This window comes from Mizuhopecten yessoensis, unplaced genomic scaffold, assembly GCF_002113885.1.
Source record: "Mizuhopecten yessoensis strain PY_sf001 unplaced genomic scaffold, ASM211388v2 scaffold10759, whole genome shotgun sequence".
Lineage (NCBI taxonomy): Eukaryota > Metazoa > Mollusca > Bivalvia > Pectinida > Pectinidae > Mizuhopecten > Mizuhopecten yessoensis.
Window position 1 is genome coordinate 226,317 of NW_018408707.1, and position 27,620 is coordinate 253,936.

Consider the following 27,620-nt stretch of genomic DNA (forward strand, 5'->3'; position numbering starts at 1 on the left):
GGGGGGGTCTGGTTAATTCTCACCACAAAAGAAGACCTTCGAAATCGGTGCCAAAATCAAACATATGCTACGAAAAGGACCAATAGCATGAATTCTGCGTGCATTTGTCTTAGGTGTGTAAAAATGTGAAACTTTTTTGCTACATTTGAAGATAGATATAGACATACACATATGCTTGTACCACTAACAGATACAATATGACAATAATGAATTAATTACGCTGCACCATACAGCTGTTTCGCGGCCTTGTAGGACTCATCAGTGCTTGGGAACAAAAGCTGGTCCAAATTGGGCTAAACTACTGTTGAAGCAGAATGGGTTTCAAAAATTAAATGTGTAATGAATAATTTCAAATCAGTGTATATATTATATATTACCTGCCATTACTTAAAAAAGATAACTGTCTTTTTTTTTATACTAGGATAACAGATGTATAAACTGATTGATATATTTGGTAAATATTGTAGAGACGTCCTTGGAAATTCGCATATGCGCAGTACGATTGCTAAAATCCGGTATGTCAAATTTCAGACTTGATTTTATTGATTATTTGTCAGTATTGGTTAAAAAACTTTTTGTTTTTAATTGCTATGCAATTAAACCATCCTATAATTGTTACGTTTTATACTTCAGACATCACGCTACGTTACGTTACGTTCATTTCACTGTAACTAATGTTAAAGCGTACGTACTTCTGACATTGTTTTTCATGAGCAACTATTTCGTTACTTTATGATCCCGTACTACTGCTAAACAATGTAACTACTCATTGGAAATTGTTTTTTTCTTGCGTTAGCTTTGATAAATCATTTCTGAAAAAAAAAAACTTATGCAAAAATAATAAAGATGAAATAAACAAAATTAATCAGCAACAGTGCTACTGAGTGTAAAAATGCATCGGAGCTAGACCGGAACTCGAACCCTGAACTTTAGATTGCTATAGTATCGCTCTGATCGACTGAGCTACCTGGTCAACGAAAATGCCTCAACTGTGCTGCAGTTACAGTCAAAACGAAATTAAGGAAACGTTACTATGTATACGACACAAAGTGCAGTGACACAGTGATCCTTAATGAAGGTTATGCATTGATAATTTACAAATGATCTATATCGTGTTTATTATAGGAAGCAAGGCAATGCTCACATATGTAATAAATAAAGATAAATAATGAATAAATGTGAAATATATTGATAATCTGAATAGTGTATATCGAATAAAAGCCATGATGCTCTATCAAAGAAAGCATCGCTACATGTAAGATAGAGCCTTATTTTCAAGTCAAAGAAAGACTTACCGCACTCCATTAATTTTCACCTGCAGTTGTGTTTTAATGAAGAATAAAGAATTATTCCCATTTATATAGCCATATAAATAAATTATAAAGAAAACGTCGACGAGCTAATAGTTGCTTACAATTTTAATGTGTGTCATCAAAACAAATTGACGTCTTTAAAGTATTTGTAATAATACATCTGACAACAGCAGATTATCAAGATTAAATTGTCGCTACTATTTAACTGCTTAACCACCTTAAATACATATAAATGATAAAACTAGCTAAAAAGCAGAGACTGTTACTAGACATGGTGGATGAAGTCTATTATATACACCAGTGTTTATCTTTAATGTATTACGGAAATGCTTAAACGAGCTCGTATTCGTAGTGACATACAAGGCGAACATACAATCGGCCTAGACCTATCTATCTATACATACTTTTGTGTGTGTGTGTGTATGTGTACGTAAAAATGACACTACCTTATCAAAGCACTGTGGTATCTATAGGTCAGAATGACCTGTTCACAATCAAAGATCCTATCTTTGACACATGCTTCTGTTTTACAATTAATGTATATAGCTGGCTAGCCATTCAGATACCTATATAAGAGATCATAATGATATGAATATAATGAAATATTTAATACACCCTAGGTCTACTGAGATTCGGACTACGTACGTGTGTAAGTAGGAGTCCTTTACAGACTGTGTATAGACTGATCGTGGAAACCCTGGCTGGCCTGTCCTGTCCGATGTTAAATCGACTAAGAACGTCGACAGAAAGGTGAGATTTTAAATGAGCATTTATCAGGTAAGTTTTGCACAGGTAAGATTGACACTAACGATGCTTGTACAGGTGAGTTTTACGAAGGTGCTTTTTACACAGATGACTATTACCTACCTGATACAATTTAGTAAAATCTTTGCACCGCAGAACCTAATGACGACAAGTAAATGCACATATTTTGATATTTTTAACACAGCAATAGAAGATATAGTTTAAGAGATTGAAGGTTACATAGAGTTGAATTTATTAAAATAGTTAAATAAACCATACCAAATTGTCATAAATACAAATGCATTGGATATTATTTAACATGAATATTAAGGTCTTCCTTTCCTTATATAACAGATAGATGACTGATATACCGTTATATACATAATTTTTATTTCATATTGGGCATATCGCATTGAGGCCGTAATATACTCTATACCTGTCACGCCCTAGTTAAGTTGGCCTTTGCATTTTTTATTTCTCCTTTATAACCTGTTTTGCCACAATGTCACAGTTTGTCATGATTGAAATAAGATGAATAAAAAATCAAGCACCATAAAAACATTCACAATTGAATAAAAAAAACTCTGCTTCATATAAACATTAATAAAGTCTTAACTGAAAGCCGGTGCGAAAAAAAAAAATATATATCGGCCATCAATAATATGATTTATGCTTCTAAAGTATGATAGGTTTTAAACTGGGAATTAAAGTATGCCTACTGCAGCATTACAGTAACACTAAATAGAGGCTGCTGGAAACACTGACCCATAACAAGCAGAACCCATTATCTCAATATTCAGCACTTATATGTAAATATGCATTAAACACATGTGGAGTCAAACGTGATATACACTCGAAACTTGGACTAGCTTTATAGGGCACTACGTGATATACACTCGAAACTTGGACTAGCTTTATAGTGCACTACGTGATATACACTCGAAACGTGGTCTAGCTTTATAGGGCACTACGTGATAAACTAGGACTAGCTTTATAGGGCATTACGTGATATACACTCGAAACGAGGACTAGCTTTATAGGGCACTACGCGATATACTCTCGAAACTAGGACTAGCTTTATAGGGCGCTACGTGATATACACTCGAAACTTGAACTAGCTTTATAGGGCACTACGTGATATGCACTCGAAACTAGGACTAGCTTTATCGGTCACTACGTGATATACACTCGAAACTAGGACTGGCTTTATAAGGCACTACGTGATATACACTCGAAACTAGGACTAGCTTTCTCGGGCACTACGTGATATACACTCGAAACGTGGTCTAACTTTATAGGGCACTACGTGATATACTCTCGAAACTAGGACTAGCTTTATAGGGCATTACGTGATATACACTCGAAACGAGGACTAGCTTTATAGGGCACTACGGGCTATACGCTCGAAACTTGGACTAGCTTTATAGAGCACTACGTGATATACACTCGAAACGTGGTCTAGCTTTATAGGGCACTACGTGATATGCACTCGAAACTAGGACTAGCTTTATTGGGCACTACGTGATATACACTCGAAACTATTTCTAGCTTTCTAGGGCGCTATCTGATGTAGACTCGAAACTTGGACTAGCTTTATAGAGCACTACGTGATATACACTCGAAACAAGGACTAGCTTTATAGGGCACTACGGGCTATACGCTCGAAACTTGGACTAGCTTTATAGTGCACTACGTGATAAACTAGGACTAGCTTTATAGGGCATTACGTGAAATACACTCGAAACTAGGACTAGCTTTCTCGGGCACTACGTGATATACACTCGAAACTGTGACTAGCTTTATAGGGCACTACGTGATGTACACTCGAAACTAGGACTAGCTTTATAGAGCACTACGTGATATACACTCGAAACAAGGACTAGCTTTATAAGGCACTACGGGATATACACTCGAAACTTGGACTAGCTTTATGTATGATAGGTTTTAAACTGGGAATTAAAGTATGCCTACTGCAGCATTACAGTAACACTAAATAGAGGGTGCTGGAAACACTGACCCATAACAAGCAGAACCCATTATCTCAATATTCAGCACTTATATGTAAATATGCATGACACACATGTGGAGTCAAACGTGATATGCACTCGAAACTTGGACTAGCTTTATGTATGATAGGTTTTAAACTGGGAATTAAAGTATGCCTACTGCAGCATTACAGTAACACTAAATAGAGGGTGCTGGAAACACTGACCCATAACAAGCAGAACCCATTATCTCAATATTCAGCACTTATATGTAAATATGCATTAGACACATGTGGAGTCAAACGTGATATACGCTCGAAACTTGGACTAGCTTTATAGTGCACTACGTGATATACACTCGAAACAAGGACTAGCTTTATAAGGCACTACGTGATATACACTCGAAACGTGGTCTAGCTTTATAGGGCACTACGTGATATGCACTCGAAACTAGGACTAGCTTTATTGGGCACTACGTGATATACACTCGAAGCTAGGACTAGCTTTATAGGGCACTACGTGATATGCACTCGAAACTAGGACTAGCTTTATAGAGCACTACGTGATATACACTCGAAACAAGGACTAGCTTTATAAGGCACTACGTGATATACACTCGAAACGTGGTCTAGCTTTTTAGGGCACTACGTGATATACACTCGAAACTTGGACTAGGCTTTATAGGGCAATACGTGATAACGTCATACCTACAGAAGTTCTTCTAAGACCGATCGAAACAAATTTGATTCATCGAAAGTTTAAAAAGAAATGATAGAAATAGACAAATTAGTCAAAAATATATAATAGAATGCACATTAAGTTTACGTTAGAAATCATCAACTAGTCGATAACAAGAGTAAAGTCCAAAAAATGACCTATTTACGAGTGATGTTATTCCACTGAGTTCTATTCTTAATGTTAGTATGACTGATGACCTTAAAATGACGCTAAGATCATAAACGAGACCCATAATGTTTAGCAAAAACATACCTTGAATATTTGTTGATGTATTATCAGATAAAACATGAATACTTTAACATTGTTTTGCATTTAGAACGAAATTGTAAGAAATAAACGATACATTTTGATTTCGTTGAAATTTGAATATGAAGGTACTGATAGCATAACGATAAGTTGTTGGACCTAATTGATGTACCACTGCCCTTTATCCGAAGTTTACAGGTTACAAAGAATGAATAGACAACCGTTCCTAATCCACGTATTAATTTCATTGTTATCAGCTTAAGCCAGTGTTATGCAAATATCTTTACACTAACTGAGCATGAATTATAAGATTTATAATACATTAAGACCAAATAAAACTCTATGAGATGTTGTTTATTTTCATGCAAGAAAAAAATAAGGATGTAAGTTACATATTAAAGGTAATCATCCTCAATCGAAAGCTCAAACAAATATTTCTGTATTCCGGAAAAAAATCTATATGAGTCAAAAAGCCAAGAAAGCTAACACAAATCGAATCTAGGCCTTGGCAAGGATAACATTCAATGTTGTTCGGCAACTGCAGCTTTAAATGACCCGAGGTCGGTTTTGATTCTAATATCTTTTCAGAACAATCTTTATTTTGAAATTGTTCATGTATATGGCTTCAACGTGCAAACCTGAACCACCACTTATATATATTTAAATTTGAATTGAGGGGTAATTGTCACCTAAAGATGTAATTTATTGGATGTTTGTTTGGGTTGATTATGCGTTGAATAAATAAGATAGATTCCAGTTGTTCAAATAACCCTCAGCTTAACTGTATCCAACTCTTAAATGAACGTAGGACACACAAGTGATTTCACCAACGAGATGGTAATAAATACAGTAGATTGCAAACATAATTGCAGCTATATTGTATTATGTACACTAAATTCTATCCAAGTACATAGGTTTTTAAAATAATATTATTTTATGTTTGTATTAAAATGATTGTATCAAAATCATGCATGCAGTTAACTCTTTTCCTCATGCATATTTACCTTTCGGTATAAGTTAACAAATCTTTCGGTAAGTGAGCCCACGCTCCGGTTGCTCAACGTATGGTTACCTTAACGAATCGTTAATGCATATTTTTTTAAATTACATATTTGAGAAATGTATGAGAATTTTACGAATATGTTTGCAGTGCTTTGTTTCGGACGATCATATCTTCATCTAAATTCATGTCATTTATAATTTAAATTTCTTAAAGTTTTGAAATTTATACAAGATTAAATTCAGAGTAATTCTGTTGTTAAGCTTAGCTTCCTTTGAAAAGTTGAATGAATGTTTTAGGTGTATATTATTTATCAACGACTTTGAACCGACTACACGTGATAAGCTCTATATAATATCATTTCATTCGTATAAAGTGTCCAGACTATAATACACATAATTTAATTGACGCGTGCTGTGGTTATCTATTAAACAGGAAATGCTAAGAAGTTCCGACAGTGAATTTGACAGTTTGACATGTGTCGTCAATGGCCAACAACGTGGACGAGACGAAGGGGATACGAACCATTATCATCGAGACGAGTTCGCGTGTTTACTAAATAATGTCGTCGCACCAAAAACAATCGTCACCGTCAACGGGATCAGTAGCCAACATGTGTCTCAGAATGACGTTAATGCGAAAATTCAATGTGATGAAAATACCGACATTGTACAATGTCAGTCGGAACTACTACTCCGTGTGAGGATAAAAAACTTCCAGAAGAAAATCAAATCCGATCGAACATTTCGACACAAGTTTCTCTATAGCGTCTTCCTCATCTGCTCCTTCTTCATTCTGGTGAGTGCTTGATGCCTTACTGTTATTTTCCTGTCAAATTTAAAACAATTTAGTTGGATAATGATAGTTGTTTAAATATTCTTTTGACATATAAATTTATCACACTTATATTTTTTAAGGAACAAACGTAGTCAACAACGATATTTTGTAATTGCTCGTCACTTTAAACCATACGAATAACAAAGCCGCTCTGTTGTTTTGAAATGTATTGAAGATTCGAATTTTTGTTATATTTCGGATCGCCTGAAACAAGCTCCCTAATCTAACGTTTATTTCGTTATCCAACCAAAACCGCCTCTGTTCTTATGTAACTTTAGGAAGCCTTCAAATATTTGCATTTAAGATAATCTTAATCAATTGCGATAACTATAATGTAATTAGTTTGTTAGGTAGTAAATATGTCCTAGTGTATAAATTCTATTGTATTGTTCCTACTTTACTTTATTACTAATGAACGTTTCGAGCTTGTCAGTGTCAAGATTGAAGTCCGATTACTGACCTAGTAATAATAACAGAACGCCTGCTCAACTTAAGATTGATTTATTAAATATTACTGCGACTTCTTTCCGGTTAGATAGGGATCACGTAAAAGCTTTAGAATATACAGTTTATACATGGTCTTGGATATATTTATAAGAATGCTATTTCAAGCTTCAATTTCCTTTTTCAAAAGAATGACGCTTCGTTGATAGTTATTCTCAAAATACAGACACTGAGATGTATTTTATGTAAAAACCATTTGTATCTTATGTTTGTACAGTCTAGTGAAACCAACCATTTATCATATACAATTTTTCATCTAAAATATTTTTTAATAATGGGCTTTTGTTGAGGTAAGTACTTGATTATATAGACCTTGAGAAACAGATATTAACCGAAACAAAGTCTAACATTAGATATGAAATTATGCCGTTTATCATTTAACAAAATGGAACGCAAGGGAATCGCCAAGATAACAAATGTTGTATTTGGCTGTTAACATTGTGATGTTACAATTGCAGTAGCGTCATGAAGAGATTATTTACCGGTTTTTTTTAAATAGTACCACCGAGTCATTATCACAGATCCCCGACCGTCACGTGATTATGAGATCTTACCGATGCCAAAGCTAAAACAACTTGTGTCATCTAGATATATTATATATACAAATATTGAATAGACCGGGACACGGAAGTCTAGTGGTATGACGCCGGACTCGTGACCGAAGGGTTGCGGGCTCGAGCCACGTCACGTCACTGCACTGTGTTGTATCGTTGAACAAGATACTTAACTCCGCTTGTTCCAGTCTACTCAGCTGAGTACGTGGTTGGGCAGTACTAGAATTGATGAATGCTAGCTGTGAGCGCCGAAAAGGCAGCACCGGCTGTATGTTCCCCAGGGAGTTGAGAGAGATATTGCCTGGTTGCAAAGGCCCTATAACCACGGAAAATAATTTGTGATTCGCTGTAAGACGACCTACGAACTAGATTGTGATAAAGCGGTATATAAGAACCTCGAATTATTATATTTATCTAGACCATATATTATCAACAAACAAATAGCCCATTGTCAATAATACGAGAAAACCGTCCAACATATATCACTACCAAAACTGAGCTAAGATATTTGACAAATATGACCAATGTAGGCTAACTTGGCCAAAGGCGAACAAACAAAGTCATTTCGGAAAAAAACCGTAATCCAAACGCTCCCATTGACATTCGCATTATGTCCATGCTTATCATTCTAAGTGGCATTTGCAACATGGTAAGAACAACTTAGAAGTGAGTTAAATACCGCGCGGCGATGATCGAGAAGACGCCGAGCTTGAGGTCCATGGTAGGAAAAACATAACCGAAGGAAATTTGTCAAAAAAGATTAAATTTGATTAAATTACGTCTGCTATTTTCTAGAAAACATATTAAATTTAAGTGTCCCACATCAGCTACCTACATATTTGTCCAGCTTAGCCAGGTTTGCCATATTGGTCTTAGGTCTGTTTTATAATGTACATGTACATACTTTATTCAATTCTATCTTTAAAAATGAATGCGACATTCCCCGTAGACATAGTGCCTGTCCTTGGTCTTTAAAATGTGACATGGAGGAATTTATAGATGAATTATGACAAATGTGGCATTAATAGGCCAGTCCCATCATAGAACAGTTAATGGTTCGGGGTCAATCATATTGGTCAGACACCATGTCTAAGATGAAAGTCGCATTAATGTTTAAAGTTAAAAAATTGAATGAAGTATGTATATGTACACTTTTTAACATTTTGATTAAAGAGAACTGAAAGGGACATCACGGGAAAGTAATTTGTTTTAGTTTCTTTTCCCCCAGATAAAGTATATATATATATATATCAAGTGTATCTCCTACTGGAAAATGACGGTCGGATTAAGTTAAATATATTTAATCAAATGTATATTTACAATACAATGTAGGTGTCTGACCAACGTTTCGGACGGTAGTTTTATTGCATCACACTTGGAAGTGTCAGCGAGTGAAAACTCTTACGGCCTCAGCTACGAAACAAAGAGTCGCCAAATGGTCAAAAGATAGCGCTAGGGTTACGGAAGCATTATTGCAGGTGGGTGGTGTTCACAGGAGAACATAACTGCCCTAACAGTTAGTACGGCTCGTGTATTCTTTCGAATGGCCGATACGAATTCAAATAAAGCTGAAGTGGAATCGACCGAAATTACTGTTTGTGATATGAATACGTATTTAAAAGCATTAACATAGCTAGTATGTTTGTCTAAATTGGAACACTGATGAGCTTGATTAGTTATGTTAATGGGCATGTATCGGATAGAATGTACTTTTCATTTCTATAAACAGTAGTTTATGCGAAAGGCAGAGAAGAGTGACTGGCTAGTTCGAATTTGTGAAGATGTGATACAGTACGGCCACGGCTTATAACAGAAAAGCAATGATTTATAATATACCCGGGTCCAGTAAAATGGTATGATTTTATCATATTGCTGAAGTAAAAAAATGTATTCACATGCAAAATGTAAGAATATCAAAATGACGGTCCAGGACGATAGTAACAGAGAAGGGAGAACCTAAATCGGATCACACAACAAAACTATTTGTCTTTAAAATCTTATAATTGTGTCAACAGTATATGTTAAATCATAATTTTGACTTCGGATACATGATCCTGCAAAATATTTGTTTATGAATTAGTATTTTTCAACTTCAAAAAGCATGATAATACGTATTAAAAACGGGGAAAAAGTCTTTTATTTGCGTTGTAAACTTGGCGGTTGCGACTGAGCATTTCAGCTTCTTTTTAGGACAGTAGGAATAAATTTATACCGTTGAAATACAAATTCCAGAAATTAGGGACTAGACAATATGTATTATTGGGATTGAACTTATACGGAATCTGTTACTAAAACAAAAAATTGCATGACCTATGATATATATCCGACGGCTCAGCAAAATACAAAAAAATACAAAATATATCTGTGCAATGCATGCAGTTGAAAAAAGGCAAAGTTCCAATACAAGAAAACGAATTATTGCAATAGATAAGTCATCTCAACGTAAAAACAAGTTCATTTACACGTACGTCCTTACATCTGTGAAAACATGATACAAATCAATTATCTAACATGTTCCATATCTAATATCTATTCTACACTTTTAATAAAAAACGATTTTACCCCTCTCTATGGGCCCCTTTGCAAACTTGGCATCTTGGTCAGAACACCTGTGTTTTCTGCATCGTTTTAAAACCGTAAGGTATTTGGAACGGACAATTAATTTGGGGATAGAAAGGAAACATAACTGGCACTGCAGACAACATGAGCATTTAATAAAATAAATATTGTTTTAACGGTATGCCCCTTTAAGCTATTAGACACAACACCTTGAACAGTCAATGAACTAATACAATTTGTAACGCGGATAGTTTCTAGTCAATCACGAACTTGTAGTTACATGCACCAATGTATTAGGGAATAACAAAATCATTGATGTACATTTCGTCATATGATGACATTCACAGATAGTTCATTAACCTCTTACGTGAAGTATTCATGAACTCTTACCCTGTCACTAGCATACCAAGAAATAAATTTGTAAATATGTATGTATGTGCTTTGTATTAGAAATAGATATGTTGAATTAATTTCCATGTTTGCTCAAAATAACAATACATAGATAGAAAACAGTCTCAATGAATAGTATAGGGAAGGTGAAACGGAATCATCGTTCATTAATTGATCACGTGAAGTCCCTTGTATGACGTATTGAAATCAACAAAAGCTAGATACCGAGATTTTAAGCCAAAATGCTGTCCTGAAATGCCAACTATTCGGGCGAAACCGGTAGACATTTAAAGAAAATTCCGCGGTTATTGTAATGGACTATCTATTTAGCTACCCCCTATTCCTCGATCGCCCTGCATATAGCGTGACTGACCGATACTTCACTAGAAAACAACGGGTTTAGCTTCATTCTTTGAATTGTTCCTGGACATCCAGTAGATCTCCCGAAAGAACAATTTTAGACTGTCATTCCAAGTGTGAATGAAGAATATATTTACAACGATAGTGTGTTCTCATAAATAAGAAGGCAAAGTATTGCAAGGCATTCCATAGTCCCGTACTTGTAATGCTATCTATATTTAACAAACAGTACACTTATGTCAGGAAGCATAGATCACAGTGAGGTCATAGTGACCTACTTATTGTACTCCGCAATCCTAAGATGTCTTTGTACACCAAATCTGGTTACTCCAGGTGAAATAGTATAGAATATATGCACCGGACAAACTTTTTCAAAAGTAAGGGTCAACAGTCAAAGCATAGGTCACAGTGAGGTCATAGTGACCTTCTTGTAATCTGTCATCCAAAGATGTTCTTGTACACCAAATGTGGTTACTCCTAGTGAACTAGTATAGAAGATATGTCCTGGACAAACTTTTTAGACGGAATGACAGACGGCAAACCTATAGTCCACCGGGAACCGGTGGGGGACTACACATATACTGATAGAGAAGAGTCATGCAATTAAGGAAAAATAAAGAGAGGAAAAGAGAAAACATCGAATGAGATACACAGTCTTTAAAAACGTAGAACATATACCTTCATATACCAAGGGCACTTAGGCATTCTTCAGAGGTGTATAAACAGCAAGGCACTCTAATATACTATATTATAATTAACCAGATTATAATATTCATATGGCATTCGGAAAGATAGAGTATTTCAAAAATTATAGGTTGAAGATGAGTATGTCTATTAAAGCTTAAAGACTTGTGATTGCACGCACCAGGACGAAAGGACCAGTTTTTACGAAAAAAAAAGACACTCAATAAATCAATATTTAACCATGTTTGAACCTTTTCTTTGTTATATAATGTCCATATTGTGATACAAAAATAACCGCCAAGGACAATATCGTAAAATGAAGTAAAAGAAACAAATAATAATACTTTACTGAGTTGTATCGTCCATTTATTTGACATTAAGGTAAAACCAGGGCAACTGTTGTGTTGAACCCGCATTAAGAACTAGACCCATGACCTTGTTTACAGAGAATCTGATCGAATATGAAGCCACCCGTTGATAACATCCTGAGGTGTGAAGTTCACTACAGAAACTTAATAACCTAGGGATATATTAGCTTTTCATACACTAAGGAATGTGCCTGACGAACAAGCTATATCCGTATTTTGGTCTATGGTGTGTCCCCACAGAAAGCGCAAAAAAGCCAATCTTCGGGTGGATGCGACGCGCAGTGGATAACGCTCTCGCCTTTCACCAAGGCGGCTGGGTTTCGATTCACTGATCGGACGTGAAAAGTTATAGGGATCAACTGCCGGAACACGTGGGTTTTTTCCGGGTAGACCGGTTTCCTTCCCCACTGAGACCCCTTCCTCCTCCCTACACGCGCTAACATCCGGGCCAACAAGAGTGATTAATTAATTTAAGTTGAAATAACTTGATTCATTATTGTTGTAAAAAATATTTCCTTAATTCCCAATTTTGCAGAGGGTTCGACATTAGTCGACTCTTATGATAGGTAACAGCAGATGCCATCTATTTTCAAACCCCGACCTGCAAAGATGTACGACAAATTGTAAACTACTTGTATATCTTTGTCTAGAGATAATGGGGTTAAGAGACAATAGCATGCAGGACCGTAGTAAAGAATGAAAGTTACGTTGTTTCGGCTTATTCAATGGGAAATCATAAGTATATTTTGGGATAATAACTGGTCAATCTTCAATATTTTAACAAAATATATGGCATGAACAGGCCACCTTGACGACAACCACGTTTTATCTGCCAAGTTATTATTTGCATGAAATACATGTATCCAGTTGCTTATGTTCTTTCTAAATATTTGAAGAATTTATGTTTATTTCGACCGCACCTAAAGAAATAATATCTGATCCGAAATGATAAATTTGTCTTGAGTAAGTTTAATTTTACTACCCTTGAACCCAGAAATTCAGCAAATTTAAATACAATTTCGACAATGAAGTTTGTCTACGGTTTTTTGGTTACTTGTTGGAGGGATTAAACTCTTTTTGTAGACTTGAACCTTTTCCAATTTCCTTGACTTTAACATATTATTGCATATTAGTGAAACCATAACTTATTGAACAAGCAATATCATTCTGCAAACTATTTCAAACCAAAAACATAAAAATGTATAGGGGATGATAGTCTTCAAATTTATTTCTAAAGGTTTAATTAAAATCATAACTATCTACCTAGAAATTGAATAATTCAAGAATAGCCCCGCTCTTTCAATCTATAATTGGAAAATCACGTTGCATTTTTATATGACATTTGGTCTAAGCATGTTCACACAGATCTATGGTCTCGAATAACAAATTCGCATACTTTTTTTGTTGTCGTTGTTAAAATAAAAAATGCATTTACCCGTCTTATATAAACATAAACATCATTCATAAGTCTTGAAACTCTTTTTTACCACAAGTATGTCTGATATTATCGACTGATCAGGTTTTTGTTTACAAACAGTATTGTAAACCTTTTAGGAATTTGTTTGATATAATTTACTACTCATTTGTATACACAAAGTCACGCTTACAGATCTATATATGAAACAAATTCTATTTTATAACATCTCAAATGTTTAAGTATTGGTGCTTTTAATCACATACTAATTCTTTAAACTAACCACTTGTTAAATTACTAGTATATTTATCACATATAAACGACCAACTGCTACCCGGCTTCCCCAATGCCGTGTTTGCCATTTTTTTGAAAGTTTTTGATAGATTTTCGAAATAAAATTATACACTTCTTAATTTTAGATTCTAGATAATCCATTAAAGAAAATAGCCTCATTCTTCCAAACTATAAGAAGTCGTCACGTTGCAGGTTTTGAAATGATATACATGTACAAGCAAGTATAATCTGGTCCAAGCGTGTTCACGAAGGCCTATGTTCTCGAATAAAAGAAATACATTTGAATCACATCTCAACAAGTAACTCTAAACTGACTTCCCAATGCTGATATTGCTTTTCAACCATTTATTTTTAGATTTTAATAAGCAATTCTAAATGAAAAAATACACTCCCTTTCTTTATATTTTAAAAATGATATAAAGATAGAAAAATATCCTCACTTTTCCAATCTATAAATAGAGAATAATACATGATATTTCCCGTATCACATCCAGTATCAACCTGGGACTCCAATATCAGCCCGTGGTCGAGGGTTGATACAAGGTGTGATATGGAAAAAGGCATTTTTTTCCAAAAGAGATGTTATACGGGGTTTGCGGGTTGATACGGGTTTTCGTGATGTGAAACAACCAGGGTTGATATGGGATAGAGCAATTGTGTCATATCGCATATACAAAAAAACTGTATTTATGAGTTATTTGTTGTATGTTATAAGTTTAAAGTCCTCAAGTTCTTTGCATTAAAATAATATACAAGGACCAGCATGAACCAAACTCTTGGCCAAGCCCGTTCATTTAATAAGCCTTTACTCCTACAAAAACACATTTGTAAACTTATATATACTTATCATATTATTATGAGTTATCTACGCTGGTAGGTTGGAGATAGGAAATGTTTGTTTCCTAGCGCCTCGACCGGCAATACCTCATTTTAGCACGCTCTTCCAATGTTGTTAAGGCAATGGACTCAACACATATTTTTTTGTAGATATATCGGAAGCTTATAAGTACATATGTTATTTAATTTATTACATGTAAAATACTTTTCTCCCACAAGCAATAACAGTTTCCTCACTCCATCTCATACGATAAATCTGTTAGGAGTTAATAATTTGTGTTTGGATATCCACTATTAGTTACCCCCTGGATGTGATTTCATTGATTAGTTGTCGAATTATGACGTTAGTGACAATGTCTTGCGGAAGAGGTCATATTTCATGGTAATTGTTTCTCAAGTGGGCAACAGGAATTATGTATTCCTAAGAGAAACGTATGGATTTTTAGGTATCAAATCTGAGCATTGTCGGGGAAAAACGTCCCCAAACTCGTGATGGTTTAAACCTCGTGTTTTTATTCAATTTGAAAATTAACAAACATAAGTTACATAAACATGATAACAACCACCACTCGTTTGGAAACCTTAATATATCTACGTTATTGCTTATACCTGTACATGTTTTCTAAAGTTTCGTACATATAATATAAACCTTCCAAATATAATGTATGGTCCTCGTCTGCATCGTATATTATATAGTAAACTTTTTGACCAATATAACCAACGAAACGCAAAAAGTAAGAAATAAACATTAAATATCTGTACCTAATCACAATGATTACCGCCCCTTTATGCATGTTATGTGTTAGTGCTTTCTGTGTCACGTCTTCAATTAACTGCAGCATCGTCGTTAAAGCTTCCATTGCGGCGGCAGACGAACATCCTATATACTTCGCCATATTCACCAGAATGTCTGAAATATTAAGCTTGTTCGATTACATAATGTGCATTACACGTAACCTGTAAACTTTCGTCATGTGGCAGAAATAGGTATGTTGAGTAGTTTTAGGAGGTTAACAGTCAAAACTACTTAATATAAAAGTATAGAGAGAGTGGGGTAAACAATCTCTATACAATAGAACCTCGCTATGATGCAAATAAAAAAATCCAGAGAAATTTTGGCATTATAAAGGGGTTTGTCAATAGAAATTTATATAGGAATTATTAAGAAAACACGAAAACGGGTTGGTTTATATTTTATTTTGTTTAACTTCCTATTAACAGCTAGGTCATTTAAGGACGTGCCTTCATGGCTGTTGTGTAAGCGTGCATGTGGGTATAGACAGGGTACGTTGTTGTACATGTACTTGGCGGATCTGATGCCGACTTAAAGTGCTATCTCACTGAAATACCATGCCGAAGGCACCCATCATAGCATTCCGCCCGGTCTCATTTTACTGAAAACGAGTGAACCAGCTTTTGCCATTACCATAACTGCTGAAAGTTAAGCAGGGAATAACAACTACCACTTTAAGGAATTTGGTATGTTCCGGCCTTGAGACATAACCGAGTGGCTTACTCACCTGGGCGAACGTTAACAGTAAAGCCAAAGGTTGAGGTATTGTCAAGCAAGGAGACGGTTAGAAGTAGGGAGAAATATATAGATCCAAAATATTACAATGGGTTCGGCAGATTCGCTTTTGTGTCCTCAAACAGAGGGCACCAAAGCAAAATCCGAATTCTGCAGGGGCTGGCCCATTAGTCACCTCTTACGATACATCTCTTCTCGATCCCCGACCTGCAGGAGTGCAGAAAAAAGAACATTGAAATATGTTGGCAGTAAACGAGGTGGCAAATGACACGTGGGACATTATGTCGATGCTACGCTGTAGTTATTTTGTACAATGTGAAACATTTACTGGTCGCCATTCGGGCTTCTTACCTGGTGACTGTAAAACAACCCTTTTCTCTCTATTTAACACTTTTGTAAGTAAGTTATAGAAAGGTAAAAAAGTAAGATTTGTCTTTAATGACGTATTTAAGACTTTTGACAGGGTATAAGATCAGGGATTGTTACATAATCTGGAAACATTTAAAGCTAATAAAGGAAAGCATAAAGGGCCTGTTCTTAATCCTTGTCTCTTCCTTATTCCTACTTTATATTCATGGCAGAGTTTATATAGTTAATAGTTATGTATGCATGATAATTTGTACACCTGGCGCCACCAATTAAATGTAAGTTAAGTAGGTGGTTAATATCTATCCTCATCGAACTATTATTATCAATGAATATCATTCTATGTACTTTCCACAAGAATTAGAAAAATCTTATAAACCAGTTATATAATATAAAGCCACTGTAAATGATGTTCATTAATAGGTAGTTTAGCAATTTGTTAACTTTATGAAGATGGCTGATTTGCATATTTACTACCTCAATTGAATGCTGATTACGACGGATTTATTCATTAAATGTTTAATTATGAACATGTTATTTTGTTTTAATCTTGACATCATGGAAAAGACATTGTTTGTGACGATGGACGATATATGGTATGTTGTTCTAGTGATTATCTCCCTTACGCCATTGACTAAGAGTCATTTCCCCTACATGACTGACTTGCATTTATAGTCATGAATATTATTGATATTCATGCTTTTCAACTTTCCATTTTAAAGCATGCATTTTAATCTTTACTTGGTAAAAAAAACACATAATAAAGGCCTAGCCTGTTGCTCAATCTATTTCATTTGTCATCCAGAACAACATATACAGGCCTAGCCTGTTGTTTAATCTATTTCATTTGTCATCCAGGACAACATATACAGGCCTAGCCTGTTGTTCAATCTATTTCATTTGTCATCCAGGAAAAAATGTTGAAAGGAGAAAAAGCTTAAGTCATAGATAGTTGAAGAGGATACAACTCTGATTGATCAATGTCAACGTCAAATGCAGTGTCCCTTTGATAAAATATTACTCTTGTAAATAAGAATGACGAAATTCATTTTTACGCAAAAGAGTTTCCCTTTTAATTATTAGACTTATTTATGAATCCTGAACCAGATACAAAATTGTATTGGTCTACTGATCGGAGGACCAATTTATCATAAGATAAAAGGTAACCAGAGAGCTGCCTTTACATACACCAGTAGCACGATATAATTCGATTAACAATTTCAATCGATGGACCAATATATTTTCAGTCTACTCTAACAGTCACTCAAAAACCATTGTTCCCGAAAACTGGAGCTATTATCTTATAACCTGGCCATAAAACGTGATTAATTTCCATGACGTCATATACAATACATGTGGGCAGAGCTATATCAATTTTCCTCGAACAAGACACAATTGTGAGACGCCATGAACATTAGATGGGGGCGGAGTTAACTGGGGTTTATTTTAATTTCAGATTTCATTTTTTATTAAAACAAAAAGGCGTTAATATGTTTTGAAAATGAAACTTGTGTCCGCTGATTATATTTATAATCGCCGTCTATGATTAATGTACTCGTGCTCAACTGGAGTTATGACCTCATAATCTGACCAAAAACGAAAGCTTTTCCTTAATTTTTACAAAGTCCATTATTAGTTGTGTGTATCATAAGAATCACACTTTTGTTGACAGAAAAATAATGTTTAACTTTGCAATGAGTATAGGTGTTCTTATTTTGATATTTTTTATCAACCTATCATCAAATCTCTAGATGAATTTTTTGTCTGTTTGTTATTGAATGATTTTCTTTATCCTTAACACATTGGACTTATAGTGTCTGTCGTTTCGTATTGTTGTAAGTTTTGATTCAGTACTTCTGTGTTAACGCTATGTTTTTCGTTGATTGTATTTTTTCGTAGGTGAAGCACGTTTGATTATAAATCAAGAAAATATTTTTTCGGTCTAAAAGTCGGACTATGTCTTTTTAAACCCAATAACATTTCTTTGTTTCAGGGATGGATGCTAGGTCAGGTCGGACCATGCCTTCTCGATTTGAAATTGATCACAGATGTCACTTTGGAAATGGCCGCATTCTATGTGACGTCACTATGTGCTGGGTACATGGCAGGTTCACTGTTGAGTGGTCTTTTGTACGATCGTCTTAACAAATTTCTGCTGTTGTGGCTTTTCCTAGTCGGTTTGGCTGGATCAGTCTCTCTCATCCCGTGGTGTACCCACTACGTAGTCATGCTGGCTGTGCAGTTCTTGGTAGGAATCTTCCAGGGGTGCATAGACACAGGTAATATACATTATCTGCAGTAAAACCTCGGTACAATGCCCCTCGTTTTATTTGCCTCCTCGCTTACTGCCAACTTAGGTCAAACAACCCTTTTCGTGTCTTCCTAAGACTTCATTTATACGTTTCCTTCACTTTATCGCTAAACCCCTATATAATGCCAAAACTTCTCTGGACAAGTGCTGACATTATAACGAGGTTTGGTTTCACTGAATTTATAAACTCAAATGATGTCAAAAGTGTGACGATGTAAAGTACAATGACGTCAAGCATTATAGGGGTTTATATTAAATAATCTTAACTTTTTTGCATAAGGCGTCACTTAATTCAGAGAATTCAGTGTGGGAAGGACGATGACTGGTCTCCCTGGGTTGGGAGGACAAGGTCCAAAACTAGAAATGGAGTTAATTTTGTTTGAATGTCAAAATTGCACGTAAAGATCAAACATTATCTAGTATGGACAGTTTCCACGAAATGAAGTGTTGTATAATGTAGGTACAAGTTCAAGGCTTTCCTGTGAAAGCACCTTTAATGAAGGCTTAGGCACTCTTGGATCAGACATTTTTGCAAACGTTTATACAAATGCTTCCCCTAAACTGACCCCGATCTACCCACAATCAAATATGGCGGCTACGTATCCACCAATTAATTGACACATATTCTCTTTTCTCCATGTCAACAGTAACCACACTTGCATATAAAATGTTCATTGGCTTTTCAACAGGAGCTGCCATTTTTTTGGTCTCGAATTGGCTGATCCAGCTGACATTAATTCTCAATTCCATCAAAATTAAATTAAACGTCGTACAACTATTTCTGACATTGTCAAGGTGTTGGTTATTTGTTATGTGTGTCGAGATGGCAAACATGATTTTCAATTAATTGAAACTTTTGTCTAGTGTTGATATTATAGTAAGTCTTATTCATCTTGCACTTTTCTATGGTCTTCATGTTAACTCTTTCTTTATTCATATTTTGTTCTACCCTCATTGATTTTAAGTTAGAATTATGTTCTTGTTGACATTTCGGCATATTTTCTTATTCAGATTTTATTCTTTTAAATTGTTTCAATAAGAACTTTACTGACATGCATACCCATCACTTCCATCGTTGGTCATTCTATATTTATTTTGATTATTATTGACCAAGTTTCAATATTCTATAAAAAAAATTGTTCCTTATTTCAGTGAGCTGTGCGGAGATGGTATCAATATGGAGTAAGAAGACTAGCCAGTCATTCATGCAGGCTCTCCATTTTGGTTTTGCTACAGGTGGCATCATTTCTCCGCTTGTCACTGCACCGTTTCTAGCCCCTAAAAACTCCAATATTTCACCAACCATCGAATCTCTGAACTCTAGTATTGATCTGTTGACTTCACCGGTCCAATATCAGCTTTTACATTCCACAATTTTCAAATACAGTAATTTATCTGATATGATTTACAATAATTCAAGTTCGGATTTTGTGAATAATGAAACGTCTTTCGAGACGGAAGAGTCAACAAAATTGTTCTTAGAATATGGGGCATCTCGCGTACACATTGCATTTGCGATATCTGGAGCAATATCATTTTTGGTTTCACTACCATTTTTTATCATGTTTTTGAGAATACCGAGCGATTTTAATCGCCATGGTGGTGAGGACCGTAAACGATCCAACAAGCCAATCCCTCTCGTAGTAAAGGTCTTAGTTCTGATAAATATGAGTGCTCTGTCTGCGCTTTATACGGGGCTAGAAGAAACTTTTGTTGAGTTCCTTTCAGCCTTCTGTGTAGAACAAGTAAAGTGGACAAAGACGCAGGGATCTTTGGCCACTTCTCTTTATTTCGGCTCAATAGGTCTGGGGCATTTCATAAACATATTTACCGTAAGGATAGTTGACCATGTAAAATTAATGGGCGTGAACTGTTTTATGTTAATACTAGCTATGATTCTTATAACTTTAAGCGCCGACAATGTTTTTCATGTCGGTGTATGGATTGCACCCCCTTTCGTTGGACTGTCTCTCTCCATCATATATCCCATAATATTCACATGGACAGAAGACGTGTTTATACCCGTGACTGGGCGAATCTCGTCCTTGTTTATCCTGACTGGCGCTATGGGTAGCATGATTAATCCAGTTATATTGGGAGTCCTAATGGACGATCACAGCCCCATGTGGTATTGTTACCTCCTTCTCATAGAGAGCATTTTGCAGTTTGTATTTTATTTGTCTGGGTTAGCACTACAGCGGTTCGTCAAAACAAGATTCCATGATGTAAATAAAGTTACAAAGGAACTCCACAGCAATTGTGAAAGATTAAAATCTTTTGACTGTTGATTTTATGAGTGTTGATTGTGATTTATTTCTCTGCTTCAACTTAAAAGTCATACAGATATGCATGCTATAGAAAGTTACGAAAAAACCCAAGAACTACCCTATCAAAACCTTAAGTATTGCGAACTTTCGAAACGTGAGTTTCTTTTAATATAAACTTTATTTCATTCCACATTAAGTTGCATTACACCACATAACATACAAAGTACAGAGGAATGGGACCCGGAAACAAGTTGATATAGATGCCCGTGCCAATAGGAATAGAAGGAAAGGAAATAGGTGATGTGAAACAAAGGATCGTTGTATAATTAATAGAACTTTAGATTGGATAATGAAGTTTTGTACAGATGAAAAAATTAAACATTTTCATCATCTGTAAGAACATCATTCCCGAACAAAAGTAAATCAGTTGAGAGTGGATGATTGATTTCGTTAAATGTATGTAAACGTAGTTGAGAAAAAAGACAACAATGTAATAGATAATGTTCATTGGTTTCATTTGCTTGCATGATAGAGTACTATCAATTAGATTTCTCTGGTACAGATAAAACTTAAGGGAACTACATTCCATTCTTATTTTAGCATGATGTCTCTGCCCCAGTCTGGTACCATTAAAGTAGAGAATTTTGTGAGCGGGCTTGCGTAGAAAGGTTTTAAGTTTATAAATTGAAGGGTCGTTCTTGACATAGTCAGGCAAGTAGTTCCAGATTCTAATGACAGATGGCAAAAAAAGATTTATTATAGAGACTCGTATGACAAACTAGTGGACGAAAATTATTACCCGTGCGAGTATCATGTGGTATTTAGAAGATATTGAGGAGCCAGACCATGAACCATTTTGTGAAAAGAATAAGCTTGTGCTGTTTACGTCTTTCCTCGAGGGGAAGCCAACCTGTATCAGTATACAGTTTAATTCTACTTGTGAGTCTAGTGCTGCCAGTGACTATGCGTGCTTCTAATTGAAGATTTTCTAATAACTCAGATTGAGCTTTAGTAAGGCAGTCCCATAAGATATCGCCATAGTCTAATATACGTCGAATTAGAGTGTAGAAAAATAGTTTGGAGACTATACCTGTCCAAAGTGAATTTAAATTTAGGTAAGATATTTATTTTAGGTGAAATCTTAGATATCAAATAACTGATGTGTTCATTCCAATGACCATTTCCAGAGAGAAAAATACCTAAATGGTTGTGTGTAGTAACTTCACAGATGTTAGTATTGTTCATATTTAAGGGAGGGTAAAAAGGTTTAATGGTTTTTCTACTAATGATTAGGGTTTCTGTTTTGGAAGGGTTAAATTTAACAAACCATCTTTGCGACCAGTTATGAATTGTATTAAGGTCACTATTAAGAATGTCTGCGCTGACTCTAGGAATATCAACAGTGACATAAAGAGAGGTGCCATCAGCGAATAACTTTATTTTAGCTTATATATCTTTAACAATATCATTTATATATATCAGAAATAAAGGAGGTCCAAGAATTGAGCCCTGTGGAATACCAGCCTTAACATTTAACCAATTTGATTTTTTACCATTGATGACAACTCTCTGCTTTCGATTGGAAAGATAATTTTCAAACCAAACTAATAGCGAATTTCGAATCCCATAGCTGGATAATTCACAAAGAAGGCCTTTATGCCAAACACGATCGAAAGCTTTACTAATACCACAAAAGACCATACGTATTTCCTTACCATTGTCTAAAGCTAAATATATATCATGAATGATCGCAAGAAGTTGATTTGTTGGTGAGTCATCGTGCCTAAACCAGATTGATGGGGGGATAGGAGGGAGTGAGCGTGCAAAAAATTGTAGACATATTTGAAGACACATCTTTCCATTAATTTACCAACGTCTGTAATTGGTTAATCTAGACTTGTTATCTTTTTTATGCACAAGGCTGACGTTAGCAAGCTTTCATTCAGATGGGAATGCCCCAGATCTAATTGACCTGTTAAAGAGGTTTCTTAATGGGACACGTATGATATTTACTGATTCGTTAAGAAGACAAGGATTTACCAGGTCAGGACCAATGACCTTAGAACAGTCAGTGGTCTCTGACGTCATTAGCTATGATGTTAATATCAGATAAGGAATTATTACATTCGTCGTTAATGTTAGGGAGATTTACATTGGAATCATCAACTGTAGACCGGGCACAAAAAGAAGTAATTAAATAAGCAAGCTTTCTCAAAGACATCTGAGACAGCGCTATTATTATGAAGCAATAGTGGTATACAAAATTCACCCGAGTAAGGTAATAGTTGCTTTACAGTTTTCCACCATTGTTTAACACTATTGTTAGAAGGTTTGCGAAGTTCGCTACATAAATTAGAAAAATATGTTAATTTGGCGTGCTTGATTGTGTTAACACATTTGTTACGAAGTCGACGAAACTTTGCCCAGTGAGCTTCAGTAACGGTACGTTTGGTTTTTTATGAGCGCGCTTTCTTTTACGAATTAATCTCCTTATTTCGTTTGATAGCCAAAGGGATTCGTTAGATCTGATGGTTATTTTTTTATTCGGAATACGAGATTTGCCAATAGTAAGCAAAATATCTAAGAAATGTTTGACAGCATCATTAATATCATCAAAATCACTCAATAAATTCCAGTTAACTGAGCTTAGTTTTTTCCGAAATAAATCGTAATTTCCTAGGTCAAAAAGCCAAACGTTTCGCTGATATTAAAAGAATTGTAAATTGGACAATGATATCTAACCGGTTGGTCAATGAAGCTTTCTCCAACATAACATTTATTAATAGGGTTATTACTACTAGTACAGACTATATCTAACAATGACTCAGAGGCTTCTGTATAAAAAGTTTGTGAGTCAACAAGCTGAGTTAGATTAAAGGCAACAAGTGTATCGCGTAAGTGGGACGAATGGTGGTCTACTAGGGCATTTGCATTAAAGTCGCAGGTTATCACAATATGAGAAATACCTGTATTATACGCTTTTTCTATAGAATGCGAGATATGGGACCATATGATGACAGGAGAGTTTGGAGGCCGATAAAAAGTACCATATAATATTTTCTCTGAACCAAGTACACTTTCTAACCAAACATATTCAATGGTAGCTATTTCTATATCTGATCTTCTCTTTGCATGAATATTATATTTTACATAAACCGATATACCACCGCCCATTCGTTCAGGTCTACAGTAGCAGAATGGGTCAGAATATCCAGGCAGGTTAAGGTTAGATGAGATATCACTTAAATTTAACCATGTCTCAGTAAAGGATAAAATTGTTATATTACTTAACTCGGTGTAAAGAATATCGAGTTTTTGTTTGAGACTTTAAACATTAAGATGGACAAATGAAAAATGACTTACTGCATCAAGCTGGCCACTCATATTCGAAAATATAGATGAGGAAGACGAGCTAGAAGACATGGGAACAGGATTCAGTTCTATATCTCCAGATATCAACAAATGCCAATAGTCCAAAGCACGACGTAGAGATATAGACAATTAATCAGTAGCGGACATGATAGAAGAGGAGATGAATTTAGCACTTATGTAGTGAATGTCAGGTTTGCATTTGAAACTGTTGACGCTAAGATAGACGAAAGAATACCTATCGTTACAGAACTGGATACTTGAAGAGGAAGTAGAAGCAATTGATTGAATGGTAGAAAAGGTCTTTAACTCAATGTCACCTGACAAATACAGCTGATCAATGCACAATGTATTGATATAAAAGTAAGTAATTCTGCTAAAAAGGATGCGCAGTGGTTACATGAGCTGCTACGGAACCACTTTCTGAGTGATGTACTAATTTTATGTAAATAAGACTTAAAACATGTAACAAAAGTAAGAGTAATGCAATACATAACATGTCGGGAACGGTCACGTAAAGAGCGAGATCTGCGGACTGTATATAGTTATTGATTACACCAATTCGAACACGATAGAGAGAAACATCCATAGGCATTATGTAATACCAGACTGGGCAAGGAGGTAAGTGAGTGCTCGAGAAGGTGTCGTGATCATGATAATAGCAGTAGTCAGAGGCACACTGGGCAACAGGAGAGGGGGTCGGGCAGAGGAGGAAACGGATATAAAAAATGACTATGAAGAGTTGAAGTACGTTCATCAGAACAAAATTTGGAGAGAGGGGGGAAAAGACCAGGTAATTGTTAATATTTTGTGACCGGTACTGAACTGAAAATACAAATAGTAACGTGCACACACACACGGTCATACATGCTCGCGTAAGCGATCACAATTTAACTTACACAATGCTAAGGCACACATCAAAGTAACCCCAAATAGGTACTACTACATTCAGGATACTAAGATGCTAGAATAGCCGATAACAACCAACTTACAGGTTTTGATACAGAATAAACAGTGTAACAGTACATAGAAAGATATAAAGCAATTCAACATGTAAGAATAGCATAACCAAATTTAATTATTATGTTAGGAGAGTTTTTCACTATCTATTATGGCCATTAGTGTTAAATACGGACAAAAAAATCATAAGACATAAATTGATTATAGTTACACTAACGTGTCAATTTTACACTGTTTATGGAATCTCTATTGAAATAATGATAATGGTAATATAAAATAATCGACACCGCTAAAATGGGTACTACTACATACAGGAATCTATATAACTATCCTGAGGAGCTGGTAATAGCTTACGTATAAGTTATAAGAATTTATATTCTAGCTTGCGTATAGGTCTGATATATATATAAATAAATAGTGAAACAATACAGGAATGAAAATCAAATCAAGGTAGCGTATATGAGATATCGTTACCACAGTTAGTTGTTAAGAGTAATTCCACTATCCGTATCTGACACAGTCGATAGTGTGAAACACGCGCAAAATAAACTTATTGAGATGAATGAGAAGATCATAAAACTTGATGATAGATACACTTCCACGTTGCACAGAATCACAATTCACAAGTAAGTATAAATAGGTACCACTACCTACATTATTATATTTTACCGTAGTCGGTAACAACCTATGTATACGTTTGATACGAATTAAGTAACTAAAAGTGTGATAATTCAAAAAGAGTTAAAGCAAGGTAGCGTATATGAGTATCGTTTCCACATTATTAAGTAAAGTAATTTCACCGCTATAATGATTCTGATATTGTGACGTAAGATGGTTAGATTTAGTACGTAGGATTTGTTTTGATTTTTTTTTTAATATTCAAAGAGGGAACAAGTGATCATCAAGTCATATTGATAATGCTACTGAATTTCGCTCCTGCCCTCCAGCCTGGACGGACAACATAATGTCCATAATGTTAAAACGTCCGCCCAGAACATGAGAAGCGATGCGCACTTCAGCAAGTCGAGCAAGTTACATTCATATCATATATAAATTGTACCGAATGCTTTCACGATACAAGTAATAGTGACATTCAAATAGGCAATCAATTTCTGGATGGGATTAGGAAATTAATATAGATTATGTGGTAAGGATATGTCCAAGTTGGATCAAATCGCTCTCGCGCCGAATGTTAAACACTTTTGAATTTTTATCAAGAACAGGAATTTTGCCGTTCGTAGTCCAAGTCTCTAAAATCTTTCCTTCCTTGACAAGTCTTCTAGCGAAGAATAAAAGTTTGCTTCGGTACTGGGTTAGGTCCTCGTCCTCCGAAATGTGTTGGAATTTACTGGTTGCACGAAATCCAGAGCTTTATTTGAGGAGTTTGAATTTCGTTTCGGTCGATCGTAGTCTGGCGATAATTTGGCGAGGCTTTCCTGAAGTCGGACGTCCAACACGTTGAGATCTTTCTAGATCTTCTGGTTTGATATCTACCGATGATTCCCTTGCAGCCTGGAGGAGCAGGTAATTAGTGACCTCGTCCTTGGATTCCGGAAATCCGGAGAAACGAACCAGGGGTCTTCGACCCTATTGCTCTAGATCGTCGGGTTGGTGGCGAAGTGCATCATTTTCAGCTTCGAGCTTGGGCACTCGATCGACCAGAGGGGCAATCTGACGCTCTACAGCAGTGTTGATGTCCTCCAGAAACAGGCGCCTGACGGCCTTGGCTATCCTATCTACATCAGATTCGGATATCGACATAGAACCAGAAGCCGGAGGATAGCCAGTTAACTGGGAGGGTTGTTGGAAGAACATATGCCGGAAAGGTAGGCTGGCTGGCTGGGACTGAACGAATGGTCCCTGAGGGACGCTGGGTTGAGTAGGTGAGTCAGACATGGTATCGGTATTATAGGGTGTCGAGGTATGCATATATGAATATTCAATAACACTAGGAGAATAATCTTTTTTATTTTCAAATGGCGAAGGAGTGGA

The 27,620-nt window shown here is 35.6% G+C and overlaps 1 protein-coding gene across 1 annotated transcript; it reads left to right on the forward strand.

Moving 5' to 3' along the window:
- The first annotated feature begins 1,729 nt into the window (after window positions 1-1,729).
- LOC110462188 (sodium-dependent glucose transporter 1-like) lies at window positions 1,730-21,320 on the forward strand. The gene is made up of 4 exons (XM_021516031.1): window positions 1,730-2,090; window positions 6,462-6,824; window positions 18,715-19,000; window positions 20,185-21,320. Exons 1-4 carry the CDS (start codon window positions 2,076-2,078, stop codon window positions 21,318-21,320), a joined length of 1,800 nt encoding a protein of 599 aa, XP_021371706.1. The 5' UTR covers window positions 1,730-2,075.
- Window positions 21,321-27,620: the final 6,300 nt, after the last annotated feature.